General features: G+C 43.6%; 1 protein-coding gene across 3 annotated transcripts; it reads right to left on the minus strand.

Annotated features, from left to right (window-relative positions):
* Positions 1-1,443: 1,443 nt before the first annotated feature.
* Positions 1,444-27,413, minus strand: cdc42ep4a (CDC42 effector protein (Rho GTPase binding) 4a). Of its 3 annotated transcripts, XM_020051191.2 has the most exons (4): positions 27,333-27,413; positions 26,595-26,677; positions 26,045-26,144; positions 1,444-5,241 (listed from the first exon to the last, which is right to left on the minus strand). In XM_020051191.2, exon 4 carries the CDS (start codon positions 5,060-5,062, stop codon positions 3,941-3,943), a length of 1,122 nt encoding a protein of 373 aa, XP_019906750.2. In that variant the 5' UTR covers positions 5,063-5,241; positions 26,045-26,144; positions 26,595-26,677; positions 27,333-27,413; the 3' UTR covers positions 1,444-3,940. The 3 variants fall into 3 exon arrangements, with proteins under 3 accessions (XP_019906750.2, XP_010872261.2, XP_010872262.2); XM_010873959.3 differs by lacking the exons at positions 26,045-26,144; positions 26,595-26,677; positions 27,333-27,413 and adding an exon at positions 22,816-23,101; XM_010873960.4 differs by lacking the exons at positions 26,045-26,144; positions 26,595-26,677; positions 27,333-27,413 and adding an exon at positions 8,222-8,951.
* Positions 27,414-27,681: the final 268 nt, after the last annotated feature.

Here is a 27,681-nt window from a genome sequence, read left to right on the forward strand (position 1 = left end):
TACAGAAGAGATAGCACATAATGAAATACCATGCAAATTCTGTAGATATAAAATGTAACACTGCCAATCCTATGGATTTAAAATGTTAAACTATAGTTGTTCTATGGATTTAAAATGAATTACGCTTATTCTCTATATTGAAAACAAGATACTATGCTAAATCTACAGATATAAAACATTTAAAAATTCTACATTGAAACAAACAAGCATCACTTGGTGAGAAAAGTAAAAAAACAAAAACGGCAGATCCAATGTTGATTCCTGTCAGGCCAATCTCCATGTCATACCTTCAGGATGCAATAGGTGGCAGAAGCAGTCAGAGAGCAAGGGGAGCCTGGTTGTACATTGTACGGTGGGCAGAGAGGTCGTTTTGGAATACAACTTGACAATCTCATGTGCTACTTGGTGACAAAATCTGGATTCAGTGACTTTCAGCCTCAGTTGGCTACACATCACAAGACACTAGCTATTAGGGCAACTTTTCCATGTGCAGCCTCTGAGGTAAAAAGCCAACGCTCCCAAGACCTAACCAGACTACAGCCTTTTCTCCAGGAACCACCAGTATAGCCATGTTGACAATGCAGCTGTCCATCCTCCCTGGGCCTGGGGCAAGACAGAGATTTCTGGTCCCTGTCTGCTTCTTGTTCAACCCCTCCCCCATTCCAGGTCCTGTGAGTCCTGTTCCTCCCCACTGGTCCATGGTACACACTGGTGGTGGTTGCGTGGAGCGGATGCAGGGTGGCAAACAGGAATATGACTTTGTTGACTCAAAAACTGTGTTAAAATGAGTGCATTTCATTTGTAATATCTGAACTGAATATATAGTAAATACTGAAACCTTTTCAGCCTCAGAAACATGATGGGATGATGGATCCTCGAGGAGTTAGTGTTTGCTAAAAGAACAGTGATGCTATTAGCATGTTAGCTTTGACCGCTAAATCGAAAGTAGACACTACAGGAAATGGCCAAAATGAAGGAAACACTTTCTCACACAAGGGAAACAAAGGGTATCTTCCTCAGGTGTGTACTTAATATTTATATCAGCTAACAATTCTATTGGAAAAGATATCAGTGACAATGGGATTGTTGGTGCTCGTTTGGCCAAGCACTTCAATGACAAAGACCACTTCATGGTCCTGATGTTTGTGAATTTCTTGGTAAGAAGGGTATCACAAGAAACTTGTAGAATCTATAGACGTTTCCTTGATTAGGCATTCAATGGCTTTACATACACCTTACTCTTCAACAACCAATAGAATCTCATAAAGACCTAAAGTTGGAAGGACTCATTGACGCTGGTTAAGTACAAGGCCAGAGACTTAGTTTACCTTATGTTGAACTTAACCTTTGATCCCATAGCAATCTGCTTAAAATAGAAAGTATTAAATTAGGCTTTAATTTCAGTTACAGAAAACACTGAATAATTGACACCACTACAGAATATAAAACAGGTTAAGATGTCCAGCTTTTTGTTTATTGAAAAATATAGCAGTTATTTTGGAGAGCAAAGAGAGCATGTAAATATACATCATCTTACACAAAGATATGAGAAGGGCAATACAATGCTTTATCACAAACATTCAGGATATAGAAAAAGACTGAAGCCAAAGTTAGTGTTTTACAAGTGGTAAATCAATTTATTTTGGTCTCTCTCAATTGAAAATCAGCAAGGGAGACTTTAATAACAAACATTTTACACAGAGCTGGCATCAAAGTGGCATTGATGCCCCTAACCAAAGGAAAAGGTGATTTAACAGACATATGCTGATTTGAGCCCTCAGACACATAAGTAATCAGGAAAAAAGAAAGGCTGATTTCTGACAAAGTTTGCATTCCAAATGGCACCGTCTTTGCATTAAAAAGGTCCTGGTCGATGGTCTGTGTTCAAATAGTGCACTAAAATGAACATGCATAGTTCCATCTGTGATGCAATCTGCTTTTTTAGACAATCGTTTCCATTACAAACCCCAATATTAAATAACATGACAAATATACCCAAAATAATAGGTACTCAGTGAAGTAACAGTCAAAAACATTGTTAAAAAAAACATCTTAATGAATATTAGCACAAATACATCTGGACCTTTTCTGAACAACGCCTCCCAGAAAACAAACATGTATATAAGCCTTTTACCAAAACTTATTTTGTGTAATTAGATATTTGATTACACATTCTGTGTCTGAGATCCAAAGCATCAAACATGTTAACAACCACAACAAAGTTAGTGTCTGGTTAAGCCAAGCCAGCTGATTCAACAACACAGAGTAGCGGAAGCGGACACAAGCAGTTGTGTCACAGTCAAACAAATATATTGTGGAATCACGTTAATTCTACTGAGATTTCTGACCTCTCCGTTGCCTACACGTTATCTCTTGTGAGAGTGACACGGTCTTGACTGTCCTGGTGAGGGCAGTTATGGTTACTGGAGTCACGTCAGCAACAGCTGCATTAGTGAACAGTTTGAAACTCTAAGTCAGGAAGGAAGGAAGTGGTTAGCTTCATTATCAGTCACTCTTGCAGGTTTGACAGAATTTGCAAGAATCACAAAATCGGCCGGCGTAATTCGCAGTTACTGGTGATGGGAGAGAAAAACAAAACAAGGGAGGAGGTTTAATTCGCTGCAGGAGGTTGTCAGTGGCAGGCCTTCTCCCTTATGAGCGCTCCCTTCAGTTCGAGGTAAAACACTTCTCTCCTTTCCCATCCTGCCTGAACCACAATGGGCCAAAGCACCAACACACAGGTCCTATTCTTACGCATCTCTTTCAGTTTTACAACCCGACTAATTTCAGTTGATGGACAGCTTGGGGCCGAGACACTCTAAACTCTTTAAAGTTGTGTAAACACAGGAAGTCATCCTTTGGCCTCGGTTACACAATCCACTTTATTACAGGAAATTGCAAGGTCGAGGCACAAACACCGAAATACAAACAGGTGACTTGCGGGTAAATGCGTTCGTAGCGACAAAGGGCACCGTTGTTGGTGGTATGTTGACGGTTAATGCCGCTCTCTTTATACAGCGCTGGGAGGCTCTAGCGCAGACACCGACGGAGCCTTGTCACAGCTGTTGGTTGCGATATAAAGTACACAAGCCTTTTATTGTGACAGTGAGGCAGATAGGTCACCAACCACGATGGTGACAGTGGCTCTCTGTTCTGGCCAGACAGCTCCATTACACAAGCACCGTCCCAAAACCACCAGAGACGAGGACAGAACCAGAGACACTTAATAGAAAATGGCACATATCACGTATATGAAGAAAAACTGATTATTTAGTATAGTAGTACTTGACAAAGGCTTAGTTAAGAAATGCAAGTGTTTTATTTGTTTTTTATCCATAAAACATCCTCTTAGTTTCTATACTTTGACTGCTCCTCCATGCCAGTAAACTGTGTTCGAAGTAGAAAGACACTGGGTTGGTGTAATGCATTTCTCTCTTTCACTACAGATGGTTGCATTCATCCAAAAGGAGACATCTTTCATGCTCTCAGTCTCCCTAAATTCTCTTTGTCTCTAGTTTAGTATGCTTGGCCTTCTCCCTGCAGATCAGACTAACTATCGTTCATCCTTAAGATTACAAACCACAGCCCTCATAGTCCAGATTCTACAGGGATAGAAGACCCGATCCATCAACTAACAGTCCAGGTATATTTCCACAGGAAGGACGGACAAAGGGCAGTAGCAGTAGAGAAAAATAATTTGGTTTAGTCAGGGAAACTGCTACCGTACTCCCTCCCCATAATCTGTATTCACCTGTTAACTGTCTTCATGAGTTTTAGGTCATTTTTCTACAGGTCATTCTTATTCCAGGAATCGGCCGGTACCATAGTCCTTATGCCTTGGAGATCTCTGTTGGTTTTAAAAGGTTTCTTTATATAGTCGAGGTCCTACAGTGTCTGTAGAGTCCGGTCGAGTCTGTCCGCCTTCTGATGATACGAAGTCTCATACGCGGATCTCGTCGTCCTCGTCTTCCAAGAAGGAAGAGAACTTCTCCCCTTCGTCTTCCTCCTCTGGCGGCGCGCTGAAGGTGGCGCTGTCCGTGTCCCCACTGTGGTGCTGGCCAATTGCCATCTCCTGCTCTATGTGGGCGGAGCCAGCGCCAGAGCTGGCCACGGAGCAGTTGTCTAATTGGTGCCTCAGGTGTTTAGGGCAGGGCTCTGGCGTGTACTCTGGCGTGTAGGGGGCCCCCTCATCCTCCGCCTCCCCGTCCTCGTGGTCGACGGAGCCGGCTGGACGCGCGGAAACCGGGAACTCATCTTCCTGTAGCCGCAGCAACTCAGGTTCCGCCTCGTTGTCTTCTCCCACCTCCTCTTCCGCCTCCGCCCCTTCTTCGTCCCCTTCTCCCACCTCCCTCCCGATGAGCAGTGTGGGGGAGGCCCGTCCCTCGCTGCTCTTCCCCTCCTCAAAGCCCAGGTCGTCGTCCTCCTTCTGCATGACGTCCAGGACCTCCCCCAACATGGAGGGCCCGAGGTCAATGTGGAAGGACATGACCGACTCGGCGTGCTTCATCCCCCCGCCGTAGTAGCCGCGGCTGGGGCTAGGCAGGTCAGTCAGCTCCCCAAAACTCCTTTCCTCCAGCTCCAGGCAGTGGGCTCCAGCCCCGTTGGAGGGCCTGCCGCCTCCGTCCTGCTCGTGGGGCTGCTTGAGAGGACTGGACGAGAGGCTTTTAGGAACCCGGCGACCGTCGCGCTCGCCGTTCTCGTCGTTGAGGAAGGGCAAAGACATGGCGTTCTTGACGAAGGTGGGCGAGCTGCCGGGAGCCGTCAGCGAGCCATCTCTCTGGTCTACCCGGTTGACCGACTGGGAGCGCTTGCTGCTGCGGAAGGTTCTGGCCAAAAGGCCCGGGCGGGGGGAGCGGGGCTGGGCGTCGGCCTGGCACGGGGCCTCCCCGGAGCGCGTGGAGAGGAATGAGGTGTCCCCAAAGGCGTCGCCGCTGCGGCCCACGTGCATGGTGTGGCGGAAGTCCCCCAGCGGGGCGCTGATCATCTCCCGGGTCAGATCCATGCGGGAGCGCCGCTGCTTCGCCTGGGATGTCCCCGCTACTAGCTGCTTCAGGATGGGCATGGCGCTCGGGTCGACGCGGTGACCCGGGATTCCAGCAGAGAGGAATTAAAAAGTGGATCCGAAGCAGATAAATTGTAAGGGAGGTCTTCGGGGACAGTCCAAGTCAGGCTGTTTTACACTCAGAGCAGTCCCCAGAAACGAAAGCCCAGGTCATCAGTTCCAGTCACGGGTGGATCAATCTGAAAGAGAGAAGGATTAAAACCATTATGTGATGCAATCACACACGAAGCAAACATGTCTCTACATTACCGTTGATGGCTCTGTTGTCCAAGTTCAAAGGTCAAAACTGTGGGAAACGTGGCAACCTCTGGCCTTCCAAAATTCCAGCCAGAGGTCACAGTGTCTACCGGAGTCAGTCAGCCAACCGGCCATCCAGCCAGCCAGTCAGTTAATTAACCAGCTAGCTATTCAGTCAACCAGAGAGGAATAAACAGAGACTTTAATCAATAACACTAACGGTCATGCTACAGAAGAACAGTACACTAGAGGTGAGCTTAAGACACTGAATAATTAATAGGTAGTTAATCCATTTTGAGATTTGGGCATTTTATGCTTTGCTGGCTGAGGGAAAGTGTGGTAGGTAATGGAGGAACGGTGCTGAAAGATCAGTAGGCCGAAACCATGATACAGCAGTCCATTTGCACTAGAGGCTATGGGAAAAGTCACTGGACCAACACCAGTTGTTCATGTAGTGAACAACGATCAGAACCCTAATCCGAATGTTTTTCTGCTGGATCAACAATTTGTTTCATCATGGTGTCATTTCAACTGGCAACTGCATATGCTAAAAAGGAAGCTATGAAAAGTCCCCAAGATATCCCAATCCTTTGTATGACCTTTGCTGTAGCGTTGTGAAATTAATCCAATATTTACTCCATTTAAGTCTGTTTGTGAGACGACCACTAAGCGACATGTGATATCCATTTGGCATAATGCCAGTCCGTTGCACACCACGTTGTGCGGTGACACACTTCAGCCGAGCGAATCAAGTGAAAGTACAATGAAGAATGTTTTTGACATGGTGATGTCGATCTCGTCAACGTTGGGTTCATACACTAGTGTTGCATGGCCCAACCTATTGCTGCCTTTGATAGATTTATTCATCCATATTAAACTTCAACTGTTGCGAACTCACTCTAGAGCTGCAGCAACTTGCAAACAAACATAGTGCCTAGGATGTCTTTTACCCACCCTGACTGCTATGCAAATAAACGTGCCTACTTTGGCATCTAGTCAGATATTTGACTTTCATTATACCCAGTAAGCTAATGAAATAAGAACTCACAAAAAATGTATCAATAATTGCATCAATGATCGGTTCTCCAAATCCCCCATGAAACATCTGATTCTGACATCATTGGAATCAGAATCGTAGGATTCCAATCACTGGCCGGTCGATTGGTGCATCCCTAGTGTTTTCCATTGCCTTGGGTCCCTGCTCCATGTTAAATAGTACTCTACAGCTGGGAAAATGTCACTCTGGATGAGAAAAATAACTTCAGGGCTATTTTCCTAAAGTGTTAAATCTGTTGTGTTTTGGATCCTTGAATATTAACAAGTATAAAAATACTTGTATTGTGACTAGAAATATGATAACAGGATGTCTGTTAGCATATGCTTTCAACCAAAGCCTGTCTGTTGTCAGTTACAGTGTAAACAACAGAACATGTCCTAGATTATAACTTAAAACAGCAGTCCATATCCTTCACCCTGGAGCAAAGTAACTATTCTAAATTCCAATTCTATTCTAAAACTACTTTTTACAGCCATCAGAAATGTAAACACCACCGCAAGCCAATAACATTCGAAGAATCTAAAAAGTGGTATACAGTTGGCCTAAAACATCTGTCTAATTAAAGGAAGTGAACGCGACCATGCTCCACCCCTGGAGTAATAACTATTACACAATAGTACCGCCGTCTCTGGCATCTATGTGTGATAGCCCTCTAATCCCTATGAAGAGCATTACATTCGACAGGGAATAGGGTAACATTTGGGCCACGTTCATTTTATTTTTGGAAGTGGATTGGAAATGACATTGTGAAATGTAAAGCATTACAGTGCCACCATGCCTTGCAATTGAGGTTGAAAACACCCGACCACAGCCCTAGAACTAAAAGGACAGAACCAGAGCAAGAGCCAATCTTCTGCCAGTGGCCTTCGAACAAGATAGAAAAACAACCGTTTGACTTGACAAGATCCTTGTCTGTGTCATTGTCTCAGACAAAACAGACACACAATGTACATAACCAGTGATAAATAATCAAGACTGGCAAAAAACATTAACTTTTACTTCATAACATGAAGTTGTCCTTGTAAAACTTCTAAGACTCTGGGCAACCAGTGAATAACAGCCTTGACCATAGGAAGCACAGTGAACCAGAAAGGGCTTATATTGAGGCCATGTGGCTTTCAGTGGTCTGACAGACTGACCCCTTCAGCTGAGGGAGGAAGATGAAGCAGCTAGGAGAGATGTTGGTGGCTGGTCTTTGTGTGTGTGTGTGTGGTTGTTTTCACACTAGAGCATTCCTCCAGGGACGAAGCTAGAGGAGAGAGACAGAGATAGGAGACAGAGAGCCAGAGAGACAAATATAGACAAAGGGAGACAGAGAGACAGAAAGAGATGGGTCCTGGCAGGCAGCTGACCTGACAGCAGACAAAGTGGATTACTGTTGGGCCCTGCGGTTTGTGTCCAGACCAGACACCGCTGACCTCATCCCTTTCCCCAGGCTGCCAGCTAGCGCAGGGGTGTGTTCAGTACCATACAAACAACCGGGTACTATGTAAAAAAAACCTGCAATCCCTATCTCCCCCTTTTCAGACATGCTTTCACTTTTGTTTGCAACACAAACAGCAGAACGAATACGCCCCAAAGTGCTGAACTGGAAGAAAGGACAATACGAAAGAGGTAAGCTCCATTTCAACGAAAGCACATTAAAGGGGTGCACGGAACACTGCCCAATTAGAGAACATCTTTCACACACTTGAAAACTGTGACTTTGCCTTAGTGAATCGGGAGAGAATCCCACACAAATTCGGTGCATGCACCGATCAAAGCGTAACCTACGGTCAAAGCGTAACCTAACAAAGGGAACGTTTCACCGCGCACAGGCCAGTGTCAAATAAAGCACGATTCATTGAGCCTGCCCACGTGCTCACCTGCTCCACCGCAAAAGCCCGCGTTGCCTGTTCCGAGGGCGCAGCTTCTCTTTGTTGACTCCAATACCACCCCTCCTCCAAGCTCTCCCCTCATCAGATATTTATAAATTCTCAGTTTTAAGAACGGTTGGAGGGGGGAAGCCAGGCAGTCAGTCAGATTTGACTACTGGTGTTTCCTGGCAGCGCGCTTCACTAAACCGGCCGACGACCTCGTTCTCCGTGTCTGGGAGACAGACACCGCCCCTTTCAAACAGCCAGGCGCGGGCCCCGGCCTCGATCCACTTCCTGTTTATGATGCCTTCACCTGCTGCTGTCTCCGTAGCAACCAGCCCGCTGCTGCGTTCGTCTCCGTGGTTACGAAAGCAACCTCCAGCGCGGCTGGCGGACAGCTAGGCTGCTTCCTGTCGGTGTGTGTGTGTGTGTCTGTGGGCTGCAGAACGCAGTAGCGTGCGGTTGCTAAAAGCAACAGACGGTCTCGCCCAAAAAATGCCTCGCTCTCTAGACGCCCTCTTTCTGATCTGCAGTACACAGCCCTTCTCCACTATCAACACAATTTTATCACAAATCACTTTGTTTCGACTTGCTTTTCAGGCAACAAACGAAATCAGGTGTGATGAGCACGCACGCACATACACCCACTTTTGCACGCACGCACATACACCGACATTTTATATGGAAAGAAACCGCATAACTCAAAGCATACCATACAATCAGTGCCGAGTAGCTGCGTGACAATGCTTCTGGGCGGCATTGGTGAGGTGGGGCGGGGAATTTGTATTAGGAAACTTCCCTCCCTCCACACCTCCTCTCGTGACTGAAAGTGCGTCTGACATCGTAGCAAACGGGTGTAAGCAATAACCAGCGGTTTTCTATGCCAAGGAACCTCAAATACACAGAGCCCCTGATGGATGAAGAAGTGTGACTGTTTGTACTATATAGGTTTGTATGTCCTATTATAATACTGCAGAACCATGTGGACAAGATCTGCCGAAATAGATTGCATACATACATGGTGAATGGTAAGTTCCCTGAATGAGTATTAATTATGCCATGTAGTAAAAGCAATTATTTTCATCCTGAACGTTGAGGTGTGAGGTCATTTTGTTATGCTAAAAATGTGCAAGCCACCAGAAACGGGATTTTGAATTCCTAACCACACATCGTTTTACAACAAAAAGCACAGCACCACTAACTGAAACCGCACATAGGTCCCTCCTGAAACCTGAAGATGAATATAAAAGTGAACACATTATTTTTGTATAGTAGATCATATATTACCCATTACCTGTAGGTCTATAAAAAAAAACTATAATTGATTTTGTGAATAAATAAAAGAGACTACATTTCTCCCCAATACTAAAACACTTAGCTCATTCCCCAAAAGAGAGAGGGACAGACAGTGAAAGGGCAGACCGAGGAGCATGAGAAGGCTGTGGATGGGTGAGTTATCGTGGGAAGTCTAGGGCCATCCTGCGGGGGATTAGCTTTACAAACACACACTTTTTCACCACATCCCAAGTGAGGGGAGGCCGCAGAGGTTTAGGATTTATTCGTTTAGATTTTAGACAGACAAAAGGAGGGAGGAAGAGACAGAGACACACAGAAAGAGAGAGTGTTAAACAGCAAAGTCAGATTAAACAGAGCAGCACACTCCGCATGACCCTGACCTTTGACCCAGAAATAAGTTGAGAGCCCTCGGCTAATTGAATATGAGAGATGAAGCAACCATAACAAACCAAGGGCTCTGCGAAATATCACAACCGATGAGCTGACATTCTACACGCACAGAGCTGAGCTGTTCACAGAGCTGTTCTAAACCACCCCTAAATACTATCCTCCTCGCGTCTGACATCTGGTGAGGAAGCCGCATTCCACAATTCCAGAGGGCTTTCCCAACAGCGGTCTGTACCCTGGGAACGCAGCTTCCTGCTACGATGTTGCGTGCGTGTTCATAGGTCTCAATGCAGAATTATCGTGGTGGAGATCTGAGAAGGATTATAAAATCTATCTATAGAATATTTATGGGTTATGGGTAGGGTTCGCTGTGACCGAACATCAAGGGTACATTTAAATGATAAAGGGGTATACTGTAAAAACATCACAGCTGATGGAGGATGCAATGCAGCCCATAGGAGTGGTATATTGGCCATACATCACAAATCCCAGAGGTGCCTTATTGCTGTTATAAACCCATATAAATATACAGTACTGTGCCATCCCCATGTTCAAGACTCCCAGTGCCTGGGGCAGCAAAGCAACTCCAAAAACGCCCCTGTAGCTCCCCTTTGTTTTTCTGTGTGGAAACGATCTTTTGTTTGAAGGCTTAAATATGTTTTCTGTAAACATAGAGATGCTGTGCTTTTCCAAAAAGCTCTAATCTGGCCTAATCTGTCCACAGGATATGTCCTGGAAGGATTGTGGCATGTTCAACTGCAGTGGGGCTTCCTTATGTCTATCAGTGGGTATCCTACAACAACCTCCTCTTTAACTGAGTTGGTGACAGTTGGTGCAAGTTAAAACATTGTACATGGTGTCTGAAGGTAAATTTAAATCGGTGTGGTAGATCGAAAGGGATATTTCTATCGGTTGCTGCGATATACAGTGGAAACAGGAATATCAAGGTTCTCCGGTGAGGGAATGGTAGCCTTCAGATGAACCATGCTTGGCTACCATCTTTTGTCTGAACACCTCAGACAATTACTGCTCATTGAGGTACGTAGTGAGGGTTGAGTGAGACATAATACGAAGCCTTTTCTCTATACAGACTTGCTGAATGAGTGATTTTCATATTGCAGGCACCTGCAATTCAATTCCAAAGACATGCCTAATCACGTGCTTGAAATTCAAATTACTTCCAGAAGATGCCATTGTTGGGTCCCTTTTAGGATTTCTTTCTGGAATAAGATAGGATTTAGGACATTTTTGGTGGGTTTCGTTCACCTGCAAATCAAAGAATTTTGGATTGTCATCAGTTTCCTTTAAGAAATGGTGCATTATTGGAATAAAGTGCAAAGACGCCAATACTTTTGCCAATGACTGCATACAACGTAAAAAACAGGGACAAGGAACTCAACTTATTTCGTTGGCTCGGTTTCAATCAGGGGGATCAAAAGCAATGCGCATCAGTAATGTGAGAGGTAGAATGACAGGAAGGGAGTAAGGAGCTGTATACTATAGAGTCTCTCCAAGGAGGCGATACAGTTGTTTGAGTCGCCGTGGGAGCCATAGCTCATTAGTTATGGAGAGAAACGGACACTGATTCTCATTCATAATTAACACGCTACGCATTGCGCCTCTAGCCAAGATCTCATCCACTTCTAAACATCACAGAGCATACACCAACAGCTAAGGTGTCCAAGACAGTGGCCTATTCCCAATTCAGGGCACTAAGTTTAACCAAGGCTTTTGTCAAATCGAGTGCACTAAACGGGGAAAGGGGGGAGATTACACCACAGACTTTAGAGGGCGTTAATTGAGCATGTTACACTGCGTTAGATCCACGGGTTGAAGGACTGATGTTATGCTTCCCCTTTCAGAATACACACTGTCACACACAATTCATAGACACAACTCCTAGACTCAATCTCCCTAATTGAGTATTGACTCCACGACACTGCTTACTATCGAATCAATTCCTCCAGAATGATGCATTGCCCTCCGGCTCCATCGGCCCCAGAGAGTAGACTCATCCGCAGGCGGCCCCTCCCCCTTCCTGACAGCCACTCCAAACCAAGAGAGAACAGACTCTGTTAGGGCTCTCACTAGGCCAGGCCCCCACCACCCCAGCCCCAGAGAGAGTGGATACAGCTGGGCAGTGGCGCTTAGTCAGACCCATTAGTAGTTACTGACCTGGAGGGTGGATGATGAACTAGAGGACAGAGGATGACCTAAGGGCAGAGGTTGGGAGCGGGGGTCGCGTATGGCTCGTAAGACCTTGAAATGGGGGCCAACAGACCAGCATAGCTTGTTATTCCTGATAAACAAAACAAACACCACGTAGGAAATTCTAGACCAGTCACACTGGTTAAAAGACGACATGTTCCAGGCATAGCTGGTCTGGTATGTCTTCTCTGAATGCTGCTATCTTACCATCTGAAGTAGATCGCTGGTCTCCGCCAGGTTCCTGTCTGTCGGTCTACAGTATCTAGCAGTTGTCAATTAGCAGGGCTCAAAAAGCCTTTGAGGAGAGGAATAGCCCAAGGACATCAGAGAGGAAATCCCATTATCTCTCTGTCAGACCATAAGAACAATATGAGCCCACACACACATACACACACACACGCACATGCACGTACACACATGCACGCACACAATGATTTCCGGTAAGTAAGCCATTACAATGATGTATAATGCACTCTATGTTCTGCCCGAGCCAACCACCTGAGTGGGGCCATTACAGTAGGGATAACCATCTGATCTACATCCTCTACTCTGTCGCCCAACAGTGTTACCTAGTTTTTTCTTCTATCAACAACCCGGCGTGTGGGTGTTTGTCAGCCGACCCTGTGGTGTGGATGCCGTCCTATTAAACCATGCAGGACCGCTACACCTCCCACTTTTCACCTCAGCCGCTCGCCTCAGGGGAGTGGCTCATGTCACACCTCCCGTGCGAAGAAACCGAGGGTGGCCAAGTCTTTATGGAATGCCGTGCTCTTCACTCAGAAACAGGATGAAGTCATTTGGAACATTCCCTTTTTTCTTATAAATGCCCTTAAATTAGCACTGTCAAATAGTTCCTTGAGTCAAAGTGGACAGAACATTTATGGTTCCAGACATTCGTAAGCCACACTATTGTGGTTTCTATCATTTTAATGACATGCATTTTAACACATTTCTCAATCAGATCAAGCCTGATTGGCACCAATTTGACCAAGCCATGAATTACATGCAGATATTCTAACTATGTGAAAGGTACCCAAAAGGAATATGGGGAAACCGAGCCAATACATTTAGTCAACCTATCTGAAAGGCCTATTTTTCGCTGTGTTAGCACCAGTTCCAAAAGACAAAATACATCAGAGAACCATTGTATGCAAATTACGTTCTTCACAGGACCCTCTAACGTTCTCAATCTTTCTCCACACCTCAGCAGAGAATAAGGTAGGTATGAGGTAGGTATGATTTTGGTCAAACACTATGCTTTTCGTAACAATTCAAAGTCAAACCTCAAGAAAGAACAGACAATTCCCAACTCACACTTTTAGGAAACCATTGTATTTGTTACCGGGCACTTACATCAAACAATCCAAAGCGAAACCGAGCAAAAAAATCTAACGTCTCAAAGCTAAAGTCTCATGTCTCAAAAGGTGCCGTTTATATCCTCCGCTATCAGACATGGTGCAAAAATCTTACTCTCGAAAACCTGAGGGGATTCCACAAAGAGGTAACAGGGAGACCATCAAAAACCATTCAGTCAGAGGCCGTGCTGTTGGCGATAACAACATAGCGACCATGTAACTACGTGTCCCAAATGGCACCCTGTGTGTTTGTTGAGCACCATAGAGGAAATAGGGCACCATTTAGGAAGTAACTTCAATGTGTTGCATGGTTCTCAACCTGGACCTCTGCACTGCTCAACTTTTTGTGTTTAAGAACAGGGATTGGCTGAGGAGCCACGTAGGAAACACGGGCGCACACGCACGTGTAAGTAGGATGGAGCACAGATGGCCAAGTAAAAAAAATAACTACCCATCACAGAGGCAAAACGGGACTGTTATCCTCAGTGGTGATGGCCGTTCGAGGCTTCATTAGTGTTCTTCTAGCAGCAGGATATTATGCTAGCAGTGCTAACTCAGATTTTCTTTTCCAAAATAAACGCCATCATTGAAATATAAAAGTTAATATAATTAACAATCTAGTCTGTACATTTTATGTTTTATGACTGTTCCAATGTTATTCTTGTTTGTTCTTTTTCACAGACTAGATTGTTAACTATAATGCCTGGCTTTTATTGTGATAAAGAAAATGAGTGCTGCCAGCATAATATCCTGCTGCTAAAATAACGCTAATGAAGCCTCGAATAGCCATCACTAATCGTCAGTGAGGAAGAGGTAGCTGTGGAACATGGCGTGTTGCCCTAGTTTTAATGATGTCACCACTCTCATTCCTATCATTCCTATTATTCCAAACCTTACTCCTCCAATCCGGATCTGACCTGGCCGGCATCAACTCAGAATGCCACAGCAAGGAAAGTGGGGCTTCGCCTTATCGTCTCTGTTCAGATAGCCTGCTGGTTACGAAGCGGTCCCACTCAGTGCGCAGGAGATACATGTCCATTTAAAAGCCTGACAACAGTGGGAGGATGGGACTAGGGCACAATGAATTAAACTAGCAACAGGAAGTAAACAAGCAAGGATCATAATGGGGGGGCAGGGGGCACCACCGCCTGCTAGTTTTTTAAGACACACCCTCAAAGAGTATGTACAGAGGGCAAATTATGGTGGTTGAGCACAGGATGGAGCAGTTCTCGGGAAAATTCCAGAAATGTTCCAAGAGCATTCTAATTCTCATTGATCTAACAGCACACTTGTACGTTTTATCCAGTGTGAGACAGGATGAACTTTCTCCCTTTAGAAGTGTTCCTTTCCTCAGCTGCTGAACCGTAGAGCATGCTACTCCAGCAGGTTCACAAGATGTGCAGGCTTAATGGACGGTCTAATTGGCGAACATCTAAAGACGAAGCGAATGGTTGTTGAACCTTGAGCGCATCAAAGTACAGCACCACAGGAATGTGTCTAATCACCCGGGCAACATGTCAGTTAGCTGATCATGGCAAATAGTGACACACACACACGTAGGCAAGCACAGCCAAGGGACGTGTGGGTGTTGTATAAAGTGTTAGTTGGTGTGTTTCCGGGGGGGGGGGGGTAAAAACCTCCCTTCTCAACTCCCATTTCTGAGGAAATCAACTTGTTGAGCCCTTCCTGTCCATTCAGACATATAAACACCCCCCCGCCACACACACACACACACACACACACACACCCCCATCCTTCATACTTCACTGCAAAGCCAAACAATCACACTCCAAACCAAACGGTTATGAAGACGTCCCCATTGCGAAGAACAGTGGATTGCCTCCACACATGCTTTGTGAAAATGTAACGTTGCTTATTAGCATCGACACTCCCAACTGTTAAAACGTCTGGAGGCATTTATGTCTGTGTTCTGGCCTTTCAGCGTCACCTGTGGTTTTTATTATCGAAATGTTGACACAGATATTCAGCGGTTCAGAGACAGTAGAGTATAATTAGAGCACTTCAGAACTGACAGGTCCCATAATTTCCACATTCTTTCCATTGAGGAACATGGGGACATGTTTTTACCGGAGCATGCTACACTCATTCCAGTCCTCCTGAGGGTCACTCCCATGTGGCAGTTGGAGACACCTGGCTAACAGCCACGTCTGGGCTCTCTCACTGCACAGGGATGTGGACACCTGGCCCGGGTCCTATTTAAAGTGAACACATAGCCATAGGCAACAATAGCGTTTTATTATTATTATTGGACAAGTTCGATCCCTCCCTGTTTAAAAAACACCATCCGGCGATATTTGAACTTTTAACTGTTGAAAACAACGTCCCAATTATACAGTCTTTAAACAAAGCAGTATTTCTCAACTGGCCACGGCAGGTTGTGAATGGTTTGTGGGCGTGGAAATTGCTTTAGCTTTTTCTAGAATGGAAAGCACAATTCTCTGTGTTTTGTGTGGAACATATTATGGTGAAGGACTGATGACTAGGCAACAGTCAATCTTGCAAGTGAGGAGAGTCATTAATCTATGCTACAGACACAAAGTCCCAACCCCTGTCTACTTGATAATAGAGACATGCGTTCAACCTTTGGGACCAAAGCAATCGGAGAAACTATGATTAAGGGCAAACATGATCAACTTGAAAGCGAAGTTGAGAAGGTAGATGTTATTGTTAGTCATAACACTGGTTAAATTCCATACACATTTCAAAGGATACACTGCTTTTAGACAACATAATGAGAAGCTTAAATGTCCTCTACTGTCTCTCACATTGAGCTAAGAGGTATAAATATATTGATATAAGACATAAATATATTGATGCATCCTTAAAAGTAATGTGCACTTATAATCGTCACCTGGCACCGCAATAAGAAGACTGGCCAAACCTCAGTCTGACACCTCTCTTGGTTTCTTCCTTGGTTCCAACCCTAATAGAAAGTTTTTCCTAGCAACTGGGCATTCATATCTTGTACTTTCTTCCTCTTTGGCCTCTAATACTGGGTATCTGTATAACTTCTGATGTAAAAAAAACATTAAAATGTAGATGTGATTGTTTGACACCCTCATCAGACTGATGACATGATTCAGTAGAGATCTTAACTCCCAACTCTGAGGTCAAAGAACTGCACTTAACAGTTGAGGTTTGGTTTAGGTGCAGATTAAGTTAGGTTCAGGGTTAGGGACAAGCCCTGATCAAAAGGTGCTCTCCGAGAACACTGTTTGAAACGCAAGCTATCCCGTCTCTGCTATTTCTTAATATACATTGTGTAGCCTACTGCTGGTGACTAAGCCACATTCATTTGTCTGCTATTTGTCTTGTAAGATTGTCAATTTTGATTTTCGTATATTGTCTTTGTTGTGAATGTTGCTCTCAATTGGAAATAAAATAAATAAATAATAAAAAGCAACAGTTTTAGGCCGTTTTAGGGTGCCCTGCACCCAACTAATATAAACTCAGAATCCTCAGAAGTGGGCTACACTTAACTGTCTGGAATTTCTTTTAGTTTAAAGTATTTTTAATATACAGCTGCAAGATGTCTTAAATGCCACCATTCATCATCAAAAATATAAGCAATTTTAGCCTTGTCTAATTTGGTTACTGTCATTTCATTTCATAAACCAAAAATAGATGAATATTGGTTTGTGACTGAGATAACCTGGTTAAACGTGGGCCCCTAGAACAAAAATGGGTGTGAAGCAAGTGTTTTCAGACAACTGTCCAGGAGTAAGGCCTCAAGTGAGTAGGTCTGATAGGAATGTATGATGTCCTATGTGTCCCCTATGTTTAATGAACAACAGAAAACAAGGCAACTGTCAACATGAGGGAAAAAGCACACAACAGGAATTTCCTGTTATCTGGAAAAGTTACACGGCTTCTGATTATAATATTAACTAAGCCTGTTAACAAACTCTTATTTGAAGGAAATTCAACAAATATGCCAGAAGATACTCATGAATGCCAGATCTCTAAGACAAATCATAATACGTGCAAGTAAAGTCAAAATTGTACCACAGGTCTTAGCGAGTCTCATAGCCTTTAGCATGTAGGCCAGTTGTCATCATTCATTCATATCATGTGACATACAGTACCAGTGAAGAGTTTGGACAACCCTAATCATTCAAGGGTATTTCTTTATTTTCTACCATTTTTAAAATTGTAGAATAATAGTGGAGACTATGAAATAACACATTTGGAAGCATGTAGCAACCAAAAAAACAGATCAAAATACATGTTTTAGATTCTTCAAAGTAGCTAACCCTTTACCTTAATGACAGATTTGCACACTATTTGCATTAGCTCAACCAGATTCATGAAGTAGTCACCTGGTATCCATTTCAAAACAGGTATGCCTTGTTAAAAGACAATTTGCCAAATTGCTTTCCTTCTTAATTATTTTGAGCCAATCAGTTGTTGTGACAATGAGATGGTATACAGAAGACCATCATAATGTATGTACTGTAGTAGTCCAATATTATGGCTTGAACTATATTACCAATCCATATTCAGACAAGAACTGTTAAAACATGCAAAGAGAAACTACAGTCCATCATTACTTTAAGTTACCAGCCTCAGAAATCAGCAATTAACTTTACCTCAGATTGCAGCCCAAATAAATGCTTCACAGATTTTGATTAACCCCCATATATCAACATCAACTGTTCAGAGAATGCAGCAATAAAACCATGAAGGCCTGATTCACGCAAAGGACACCAATAAGAAGTAGAGACTTGCTTGGGCTAAGAAACAAGAGAAATGGACATTCGACCACTGGAAATCTGTCCCTTGGTCTAATTTGAGATTTTTGGTTCCAACCGCTGTGTTTTTGAAACGTAGAGTGGGTGAATGGATTACCTACCCATGTGTGGTTTCCTGTGAAGCATGGAGGTGTGATGGTGTTACTGTGTTTTGTTGGTGACAGTCTGTGATTAATTCAAAATTCAAGGCACACTCAAATAGCTTGGCTACCACAGTAATCTGCAGCAACATGCCATCCTATCTGCTTTGCACTAAGTGGGACTATCATTCGTTTTTCAACAGGACAGTGACCGAAAGCCCACCTCCAGGCTGTGTTTGATCAAGGGCTGTTTGAGGAGAGTGGTGCTTCTGCATCAGATAACCTGGCCTCCACAATCACGAGACCTCAACCCAAATGAGATGGTTTGGGATGAGTTAGATCACAGAGTGAAAGAAAAGTAGCAAACAATTGCTCAGCATATGTGGGAACTCTTTCAAAACTTTTGGAAAAGCATTCCAGGTGACTACCTCATGTAAAGCTGGTCGACAACGCCAACAGCGAGGCAAAGGGTGGCTATTATGAAAAATCTAAAACACACACATTTTGATTTCGTTAACACTAATTTGGTTTCAACATGTTATTTCATTGTTTTAAAGTCTTTACTATTATTCTGCAGTGTGGAAACCAGTAAAAATAAAGAAATACCATTACATTTCTTGACTGCTACTGCATGTACACACCAATCCACAATCAGATTGAATTGTGGGGGACAAAAAAAGTAAAGCCCATGTGTCCTGCATTCCATCCTTGTTTATTTTGTAAGTCAGGTAAACCTGGTAGTAAATGAAAGGAGTCTATTTGGGTGCCATTTGCATACATCACTTGGTATGTGGTTTAAAGCATTTTATCAGGTTGCTGTGAGACTCAGAAACTTGTGTCAATCAATCACATCTACATTTTAAGTTATTTCACAATAATGTTACATGCCTCATTGCACCTCCTTAAAACCATTACAAGATGTCAGATATTTGGTTTGATTCAACACACTGGAGCACAAAACAGGAGAACATGTTTCTGATAATGGATCAGTCCTATGTGTTATGACAGGACATAAGTCACACTGGAGCAAAAAAACAGGAGGACATGCTTCTGATAATGGATCAGTCCTACGTGTTATAACAGGACGTAAATCAGGTGCCACACAAACAAGCTCACAGGAAGTGTTCTAACAGGCCAACCTATGTGCATCAAAACATTCTGCCAGCAGAAGGACACAGCCGGCCTTTCGCGATCTGTGTAAAACATGTATTGTTTTTACAGCTTTTTAGCTGGTCGACAAAGGTTGAAAGTAAAACCGCACGAGTGGGAAGTAAGGAATTGGGAAGAGTTGGTAAGAATGAAAACGTTTGTAGCTGTAATTCACAAGCTTCCTAATAGAGAATATGTTCTACACAATGCTCCTTTAAGTTCATGTTCAGAACATGCATTGTGAGTTGAAAGTACAAACAGTCTCTGAATAACATTTAAGGATGCTTAATATTGGTATTGACTCAAATGTAATTCATAGGCTCCCATTTTAGAGCCAGCCATGGTTGGGGTCGATGCAGGACAGGGCTACTATCTTCTGCTCCATACAAATGCAGAGGGGGATCAGTGTAGTGTGTGTGTCTTTCTGTGTGTAGGGGGAGGGGCAGAATAAACATTTCCTCCGGCTTGAATTAGAATACCCTGTAGAATGCCAGGATCCTAACACACACAGAATTATGTTTGATCAGTTCTAATACAATGACAGCAAACAAAAGGCCCCAGGGAACAACGATCATCCACACAGTGACATTTGAGAACTACCCAAAGCGCCTTGGAATTTTAATGTTCTGGTAACATAACATGGGGTTAGATAAAGTTTCCAGTGAACTAATGAACCACACTTCTGCCCTAAACGTCACCCTCTTTTGTGCACTACTTTGGACCTGCACCCACAAGGAACAAACAGGGTGTGAGAATCTGTCGAAGAAGCCGGAAATTTGGAAACCCTTGGGACTGCGTGCCAAGAGATCAAGCCAAGCGTGTCCCAAAAGGCCCCCTATCAGCTTTACAGTGTACTGCTTACGACTAGACTGGAGCTGAGAGAATATTTCCCAGGGACACTTTTTTCAAACTTGCCCCATTAAAGTCAGCCTGAAGGAACCAAACCAATGAGAAACTGAAATGTCGCAACTTCAAAGCCCGCCACGTTATCGCTGAAAGACACATCTAATGGTGTTGAACAAGTACGGTTAGCTAGAACATTCATCAGCCAAACTGGAAGGCAGCACCATTCACCGCCTACTCCTTGAGCATCATTCAGCTAGCAGTCACGGTCCACCAACCAATTCCTAGAAGAAAAAAATAACCGTTTGCATTGGAATTTCCTGGAATAGGGACCAAAGTGTTTGGACAGAACACATACATTTCACAAACATGTTGAAACACAGGACTCAGTTCAAACCAAGGATGTATGACCTTTACACCCCCGGAAAACGGTGCGTGACGACGGACAGATCTCAGTCAGTTCAGAGCTGTCACACAGGAACAAAGATGTAAAACGAATCCCCTCCCTCTGTCACCCAGCAGCAGTTGGGCATTCCGTCACGGCGATGTAAAAATCCACTCTGTGCAGCCACCGCCGGGAACAATTTCAAGAAGCAGGTTGCCTTGGGAAAAACGCCAGAAGCTCCCTGTGCTTTGAGGAATAACACACTAAACCGTGTGTATGTCGGGGGTGGAAGAAACACAGCACGATGACCACCAGACCAACATGACTATGTCTCGAAGACATTAACAGGGTTGTCAGAGAAACATGGCGCGGGCATCGTTCGCCAAGCCATAGAGTGAGACTGAGTGGAGAGAAGATAAGGACTACCAAGAATGCGACAATGCTGGCTCTGCTGAGCAGATCCCTCGCACTGCACCGTGGTTGAATCACAGAAAGAACCCTGACTCATGTTCTGTGGACTCTTGATAAGAGGTCAGGGTTCAAACGCCGGAACACAAAGCCAATTGCTGCTTGATGAGGTAATCAACTGCATCATGTCCTTAGACAGCCGGCGAGCTCAACGGCCGTGCGGATGAATGTGCGCTCTTCCAATAGACCTGGGCTGGTCATTTTATCAGGCCTGACAACACGGCTCGAAACAGAAATCGTCCCATGAGGAGTAGCCGTTTTGATGGACCCCGGTCAAAGCCACTGCCCTATATAGTGAGCAGAGGTCCGTTCCACAGACTGCAAAGGATTACGGCTAATGGGCTAATTTGATGCCATGGCAGTGACAGCCATGCCCAGCGAGACAAATGCGGTTGCCACACCAACAGGTTTTCGGCTGGTGTGGCAAATGGGTAATGGGTTGGAAGAATGGGTGATACACCCACACACAAACATACATGCACAAGCACGACAAGAGACTAAACGTTTCTCAATTAACTATGCAAAGACATGTCAGTGTGTGCTTGTGTACGCAATTTCAGATTCCACAGGGTCAGTTTGTCCGTTCCGTTCTACTGAGACTAAGACAGTTTCACTTAATCTAATGGCTGTGTAGTTAATGATTGATTCGTTATCCGGGCTGAGATCCAAACTGACTCTCTCTCTCAATGCTGCAGAGTGAGTTCGCGAAAATGCCCCCCCTGAAATCATTAAGAAAGTGCTCTGTTGAAACCTAAGGCTTTTTAGGTGACCTTGTTTGTGGGCACAACTGAGAATAATTTATAGGTGCAGTAACAGTGTGGCAGATATTCCACCAGAACATCGGCCGAATAACTAAAGGGTCACTGGTTTGAATTCCTATGCCTAAGAAAATAAATCTGAAGTTATACCCTTGAGAAAGCATTGCTCATATAGGCACTAAATGTGAAAGTACATGATGAGTCATGATATGAGGTCAACTTGCTGCCCTAATCTAGACCATCTTTTTCAGAGCTACAGCCCCAGTGTTTTATATAACCGATAAGGTATTTTTTGCAATAGTCCCACCATATTCACCTTAACCTCAAATCTTCACTGAAAAGTATTTTAAAAATATGAATTATGTAAATAACCTACCTATAGGTTCTGAAAACAGTGTGTTGAATAGAACACATAAAACATTTGTGTCCTATTTATTTCAAGGCAAACATGCATTCCAACACCAAAACGGATTACTACTACTAAACAAAGCAACATAAGATCATACTTCCAGTTACCTACACTGCTTTTTGTTGCATTCATACCAGCGCACCAAAACCATTAAGTGTTGCAAGGGTTTGGTTTTTGTCTGCCTGATGGAGCCCTAGGAGATGAAATATAATATAATCTTTGACAAATAACTTTTCGAAAATATAGCTGTTACCAGTAGCCTATATACATAATAAGCCAGACTGATCATTAAAATGGGAACAATCGGTAGCTTGGCTGTAGATCACAAAAGCGTCTCCCCACCCTCATGCTCACCCCCCTCCGTGGTCCATGTATCTGGGCTGTCTGTCAGTTTCATGCAATATGAATCAAGAAAATATATAAACCACACAATTAAGGGGAAAAAATGCAACAATTCAAAGGGTTAGGCTACGTAGGCCCAGACAGAACTCACCATGAAAAGCATCCCATTCACAAGGCGTTGATTAGCGTGTCACACTGGGGCCCCAGGTTCAAGACAAGGGTGCGTTCATCATATTACAACGTTGTCTGCTGACTTGTCTAGTAGAGTCCGCTCCGCAAAGACCAGGCAAAAAGATAAATTAAATGTAGTTTCCTTCAAGTCGGCTTCTCTCAAAAACCGCACATTTTGAATTTCTTGTTCATAGTAAAACAACAGCTCCGAGTCCAGATCCTTCTCTGTTGTTCTGTCAGGGTTGCTGATGAACGGTTCAATAACTCATTCATCGTGTTCCCAGTGCACACGTTCTGACAACGCTCCTCCCCCATGGCGCCTTAAAGCGATAGAGGGGTTATTCTGCACGATTCTGCATTTAGATGAAGAGTGGACAGACAAAAGGCACTGGTTAAGCTGGACCGCCTGCCTGTTTTCTTAGTGGAGATGGGCAATGAATGACACATTTAAATTCAAGTTTGAATGTGCGTGCCGAGATCTACACGTCTCATCGCTTCGGTAGTGAGACAAAGGATGAAAGATGCTTTCTATGAGTAGCCTATAGGCTACCTTAGGATAATGCTATATTAATTGGATTTTACACTATAGCCTACGCCTTTAATGTGCTCAAGAGAGATACAGATTTTTGATAGGCAAACAACTGAGAGTAATACAATATTACGTTGTCACATAGACGACCACTTGACGTTGCTACGAAGTAAATATCGTTACCATTAATACATATTCTTCATTAGCAAATTATGGCATTGTTGTAGGTATATTATTACTGCCATATTGGACTATCCATTTTTGCTCTTGCAAAAGGAGTCCATCCATTCAGCCCAGCCAGGCTACAGCAAACTATCCTACTGTAAGTTACCTATTTTGAGATGGAAAGTCTCATTTGTGTATCCATCCGTGCTATTATAAAACATGTTTCCGCTTGGCAAGAGCCCTTGAGGCCATTTTAACGTAGTACATTTCAATTTCATTAATTGGTCGAGCCATCCTGGTTCCAGTTTGACCGATAACTTTGTTGAAGTTTCAACCAACGACCAAATGGGTCATATAGCTGAGGGATCAGCTATAGAAAGTTGATCTCTTTTTTGACAATTACAACATACATTCATTTGAAATAATATATATTTTGCCCAATTATTGTCTATTCTCCGGCCAATAGAGTATACCAAGTCACAGAGGTGTTGCAAAGATCACAATACATTCGGGGCTTTGCCCACCCCAGGGGAAGACGAGACGTTTTTCATGCAAGTCTCTATGTCGCAGTCTCTTGTGTTGAATGAAATAAGTTTGTTGTGATGCCGCGTGATGCTCTAACCACCGTTTTTACAGTTTTTTTTAGGCCTACATATTTCGGGCTTCTCTGGAACCCGAAATATTCCCAAACAACAGAAGATGGTTTATTTTTCGTCACCAAATCATCCCTAGTCTATATCACATTGTGCTCTGGGCTAATTTTCTTCCATCCTCTTCCTCTACTTAACAGCAAGTCCTACTCCACAATATTCTTTGGCACCGCGCTCTACGCCGCATCTTCATGTTTCTGACTGGTTAGAATTTTATGTTCGGAGTACCAGCGCAGCTAATATTGTTTCCCGACCCGCGCGTGTTGTTACTTAACTGGGTTGTGGCTATTTTGTTAGTTAGAACCATCGCCGAATTGGCAGATTTTAAGAGTACTCACTTTCACACACTTTTAATAAATTGGGACGAATGAGAGGCGTGAACAGAACTATGTATTGTATAGTCTGACAGATTTGAGATATACCAATGGACATTTGAATTGTAAACGTTTATTTTCTTGTAACAGCAAAAGGTAGGGGAAGATGCCTGACATGATGTGTTGTAGATATGTTGACTGATCGTGCCTTTCGCGATCGTGCCGTTCGCTTACCAGACTCCAACCTTTATAGGCTAATAATCTGAATTACGTAGGCAAACGAATTCTAAATTAATCTCCTAATAAATTGTATACAAATAAGAATATCATTATAGCGAATATGGTACACCAGTAAAAATAATAATTTTGATTGAGCGTAAAAATAAAATAAAAAGCCAAAATCGCAGCTCCTACTGTTCGCACATGTTCAAATTGCGATTTCAATATTATTTCGATTAATCGTGCAACCCTACTCTTTAGCTGCACTATTGCTCTTAAAATGATGATTCAAAAAAATTCGCCAACAACGACCAGCCCTGTAACCAGTGCACGCACTCTCAGCGGGCTAGAACAAAATGTGCACGTTCCAATGAAGTGCACACTAGATCTGCTTGATCGACACAAAGAGGACCCAAAACTTTTTGAATCAATTATTGTTGGGATAATGTTTTTGACAATATATTGAAAACATAATGACTCATCATGTTCATGCAACAAAACACTAAATATTTCTAACAGTTACATTTGGATACATGTGTTTCCTATGACATGTGCACAAGCTGTGCATAAAAATCAAATGCCTGTCCTAGTGATTATTCATTCATTCTTCTTCTTCCGCTTATCCGGGGCCGGGTCGTGGGGGCAGCAGTCTAAGCAGAGATGCCCAGACTTCCCTCTCCCCAGACACTTCCTCCAGCTCTTCCGGGGGGACACTGAGGCGTTCCCAGGCCAGCCGGGAGACATAGTCCCTCCAGCGTGTCCTAGGTCTTCCCCGGGGTCTCCTCTCGGTGGGACGGGCCCGGAACACCTTCCCGGGAAGGCGTCCAGGAGGCATCCGAAACAGATGCCCAAGCCACCTCAGCTGACCCCTCTCGATGTGGAGGAGCAGCGGCTCTACTCTGAGCTCCTCACGGGTGACCGAGCTTCTCACCCTATCTCTAAGGGATCGCCCAGTCACCCTGCGGAGAAAGCTCATTTCTGCCGCCTGTATCCGGGATCTTGTCCTTTCGGTCATGACCCAAAGCTCATGACCATATGTGAGAGTAGGAACGTAGATTGACCGGTAAATCAAATTAGCCCTTTCTTCACCACGACAGACCGATACATCGACCGCATTACTGCAGAAGCTGCACCGATCCGTCTGTCAATCTCCTGTTCCATCCTTCCCTCACTCGTGAACAAGACCCCTAGATACTTAAACTCCTCCACTTCAGGCAGGCACTCTCCACCAACCTGAAGTGGGCAAGCCAACCTTTTCCGACTGAGGACAATCACATGTCCTAGTGATTATTTCTCTGAAAAGGCACAGCGTAGTGTCAATCCAAGGATTACCTGTTGAATCAGTGGCTTTGGGGTATGCAATCGGGATGTGCTCAGAGACTTCATGTTGACCCTCACAGCAGTGGCATGCTTTCCTGTTTACGAATGGCTCCTATTAACCAAGAAAGAAAATAACGTATAGTTACATTTCAAGTGTAGTCTTCAGAAACATACCTGATACAGCCCTTATACTCTGCCACAGTCAAGGTTGTAGATATGGCAAGGATGAAATAATGTAAGGCATTATAAGCCACATCAGACATCAGGTCCACACCACCCTATCATACAGAAACCTAAGCTACAGATATAACTGTCTTAGATCTGACCCTTCACATACTCCCCTCACCCAGACATTCATGAGTCTGTAAAGGCCATGTCAGATTTCCAATACTTTTAACATGATACTTTCATCGACCACTTTATTAGGTAGGTGATTTGTTAACACTAATAGCCACACACAGCAAATCATGTGGCAGCAATTCAATATGTAAGGCATGCAAACATTGTTTAATTGTTTGACCAAACATGAGAATAGGGTAGATGCGTGATCCAAGTAAATAACCTTGGTATGACTGTTGGTGCCATACATGGTGGTTCCAGCATCTCAGAAACAGCTGACCTCCTGGGATCCTCACCATACAGTATCTAGAGTTTACAGAGAATGGTGCGATAAAAAAACATCCAGTGAGCGACAGTTGTGTGGCCGAAAGTACCTTGTTAATTTGAGGTTAAATGACGATGGTCAGACTTGTCAAAGCTGACAGAAAGGCTATAAACATTTTACAAACACTCTTTACAATAGGGGCGTGCAGAAGGGCATCTTTGAATGTACAATCGAATCTTGAAGCAGAAGAGGATAGTTCGACATTTTCGGGGTAAGTTCCTAGTCACTGTGCCAATTTACAGTACAAGTCTGACGCATGCAGGTGTTGTTCTATAGGAAATCAACATGCATTTCTGATTGACTCGCGTTCACTCTTCTTCAATTGCAGATTAAAGACAAACGCAGATTCATCCTGCCTGAAGTTATAGCAATGCATTTGCATGTGTCCTTAAATTACTTGTGTAGCGTACAAATGTATTGTTCCATTAAAGTAGTTCCATTTCGCTGTAGCATCGTTAATTTCAACAAAATACAAAAATGCTCAGTTAATTTGCTAGCTAGCTTAGCCTTCGATATGTTTTCGAACAATTATATAGCTTGGCCAGTAACTGGTTATTTGGAATCATACCGTACAACAGATTCAGTCAGTACCTATCCCACATTTTAATAAGAATTGCATTAATATATTTTACATACCTGCAACGAAATCAGCTGACAGGGTCTTTAACATTATTCACCTTGAAAATCCTCTTCCTCTTCACGAATTCAGTGCAGTTGGGTTGAGAAGGAACAATGGCACTTAGGTTGCAAACTACTGAGCCCCTTTAGGGACATGGCAAAAAAGTACATAGCCAGGAAAAGTTGCTTCAATCCATTCCCTAATCCTTCTAAGCATTCTCTTGACTTTTATTCATTCCCTGTTTTAAAAAAAATGACTTTCCTAATAACTCACCTGTTGAGTAGACATTTGAGGATTAATGGCTTTTACATTTCTTCATTTTATTTTCAATTTTTTGGGTTGATGCTTAATATTTCATTTATTTCT

Source organism: Esox lucius, chromosome 11, assembly GCF_011004845.1.
Source record: "Esox lucius isolate fEsoLuc1 chromosome 11, fEsoLuc1.pri, whole genome shotgun sequence".
Classification (NCBI taxonomy): Eukaryota; Metazoa; Chordata; class Actinopteri; order Esociformes; family Esocidae; genus Esox; species Esox lucius.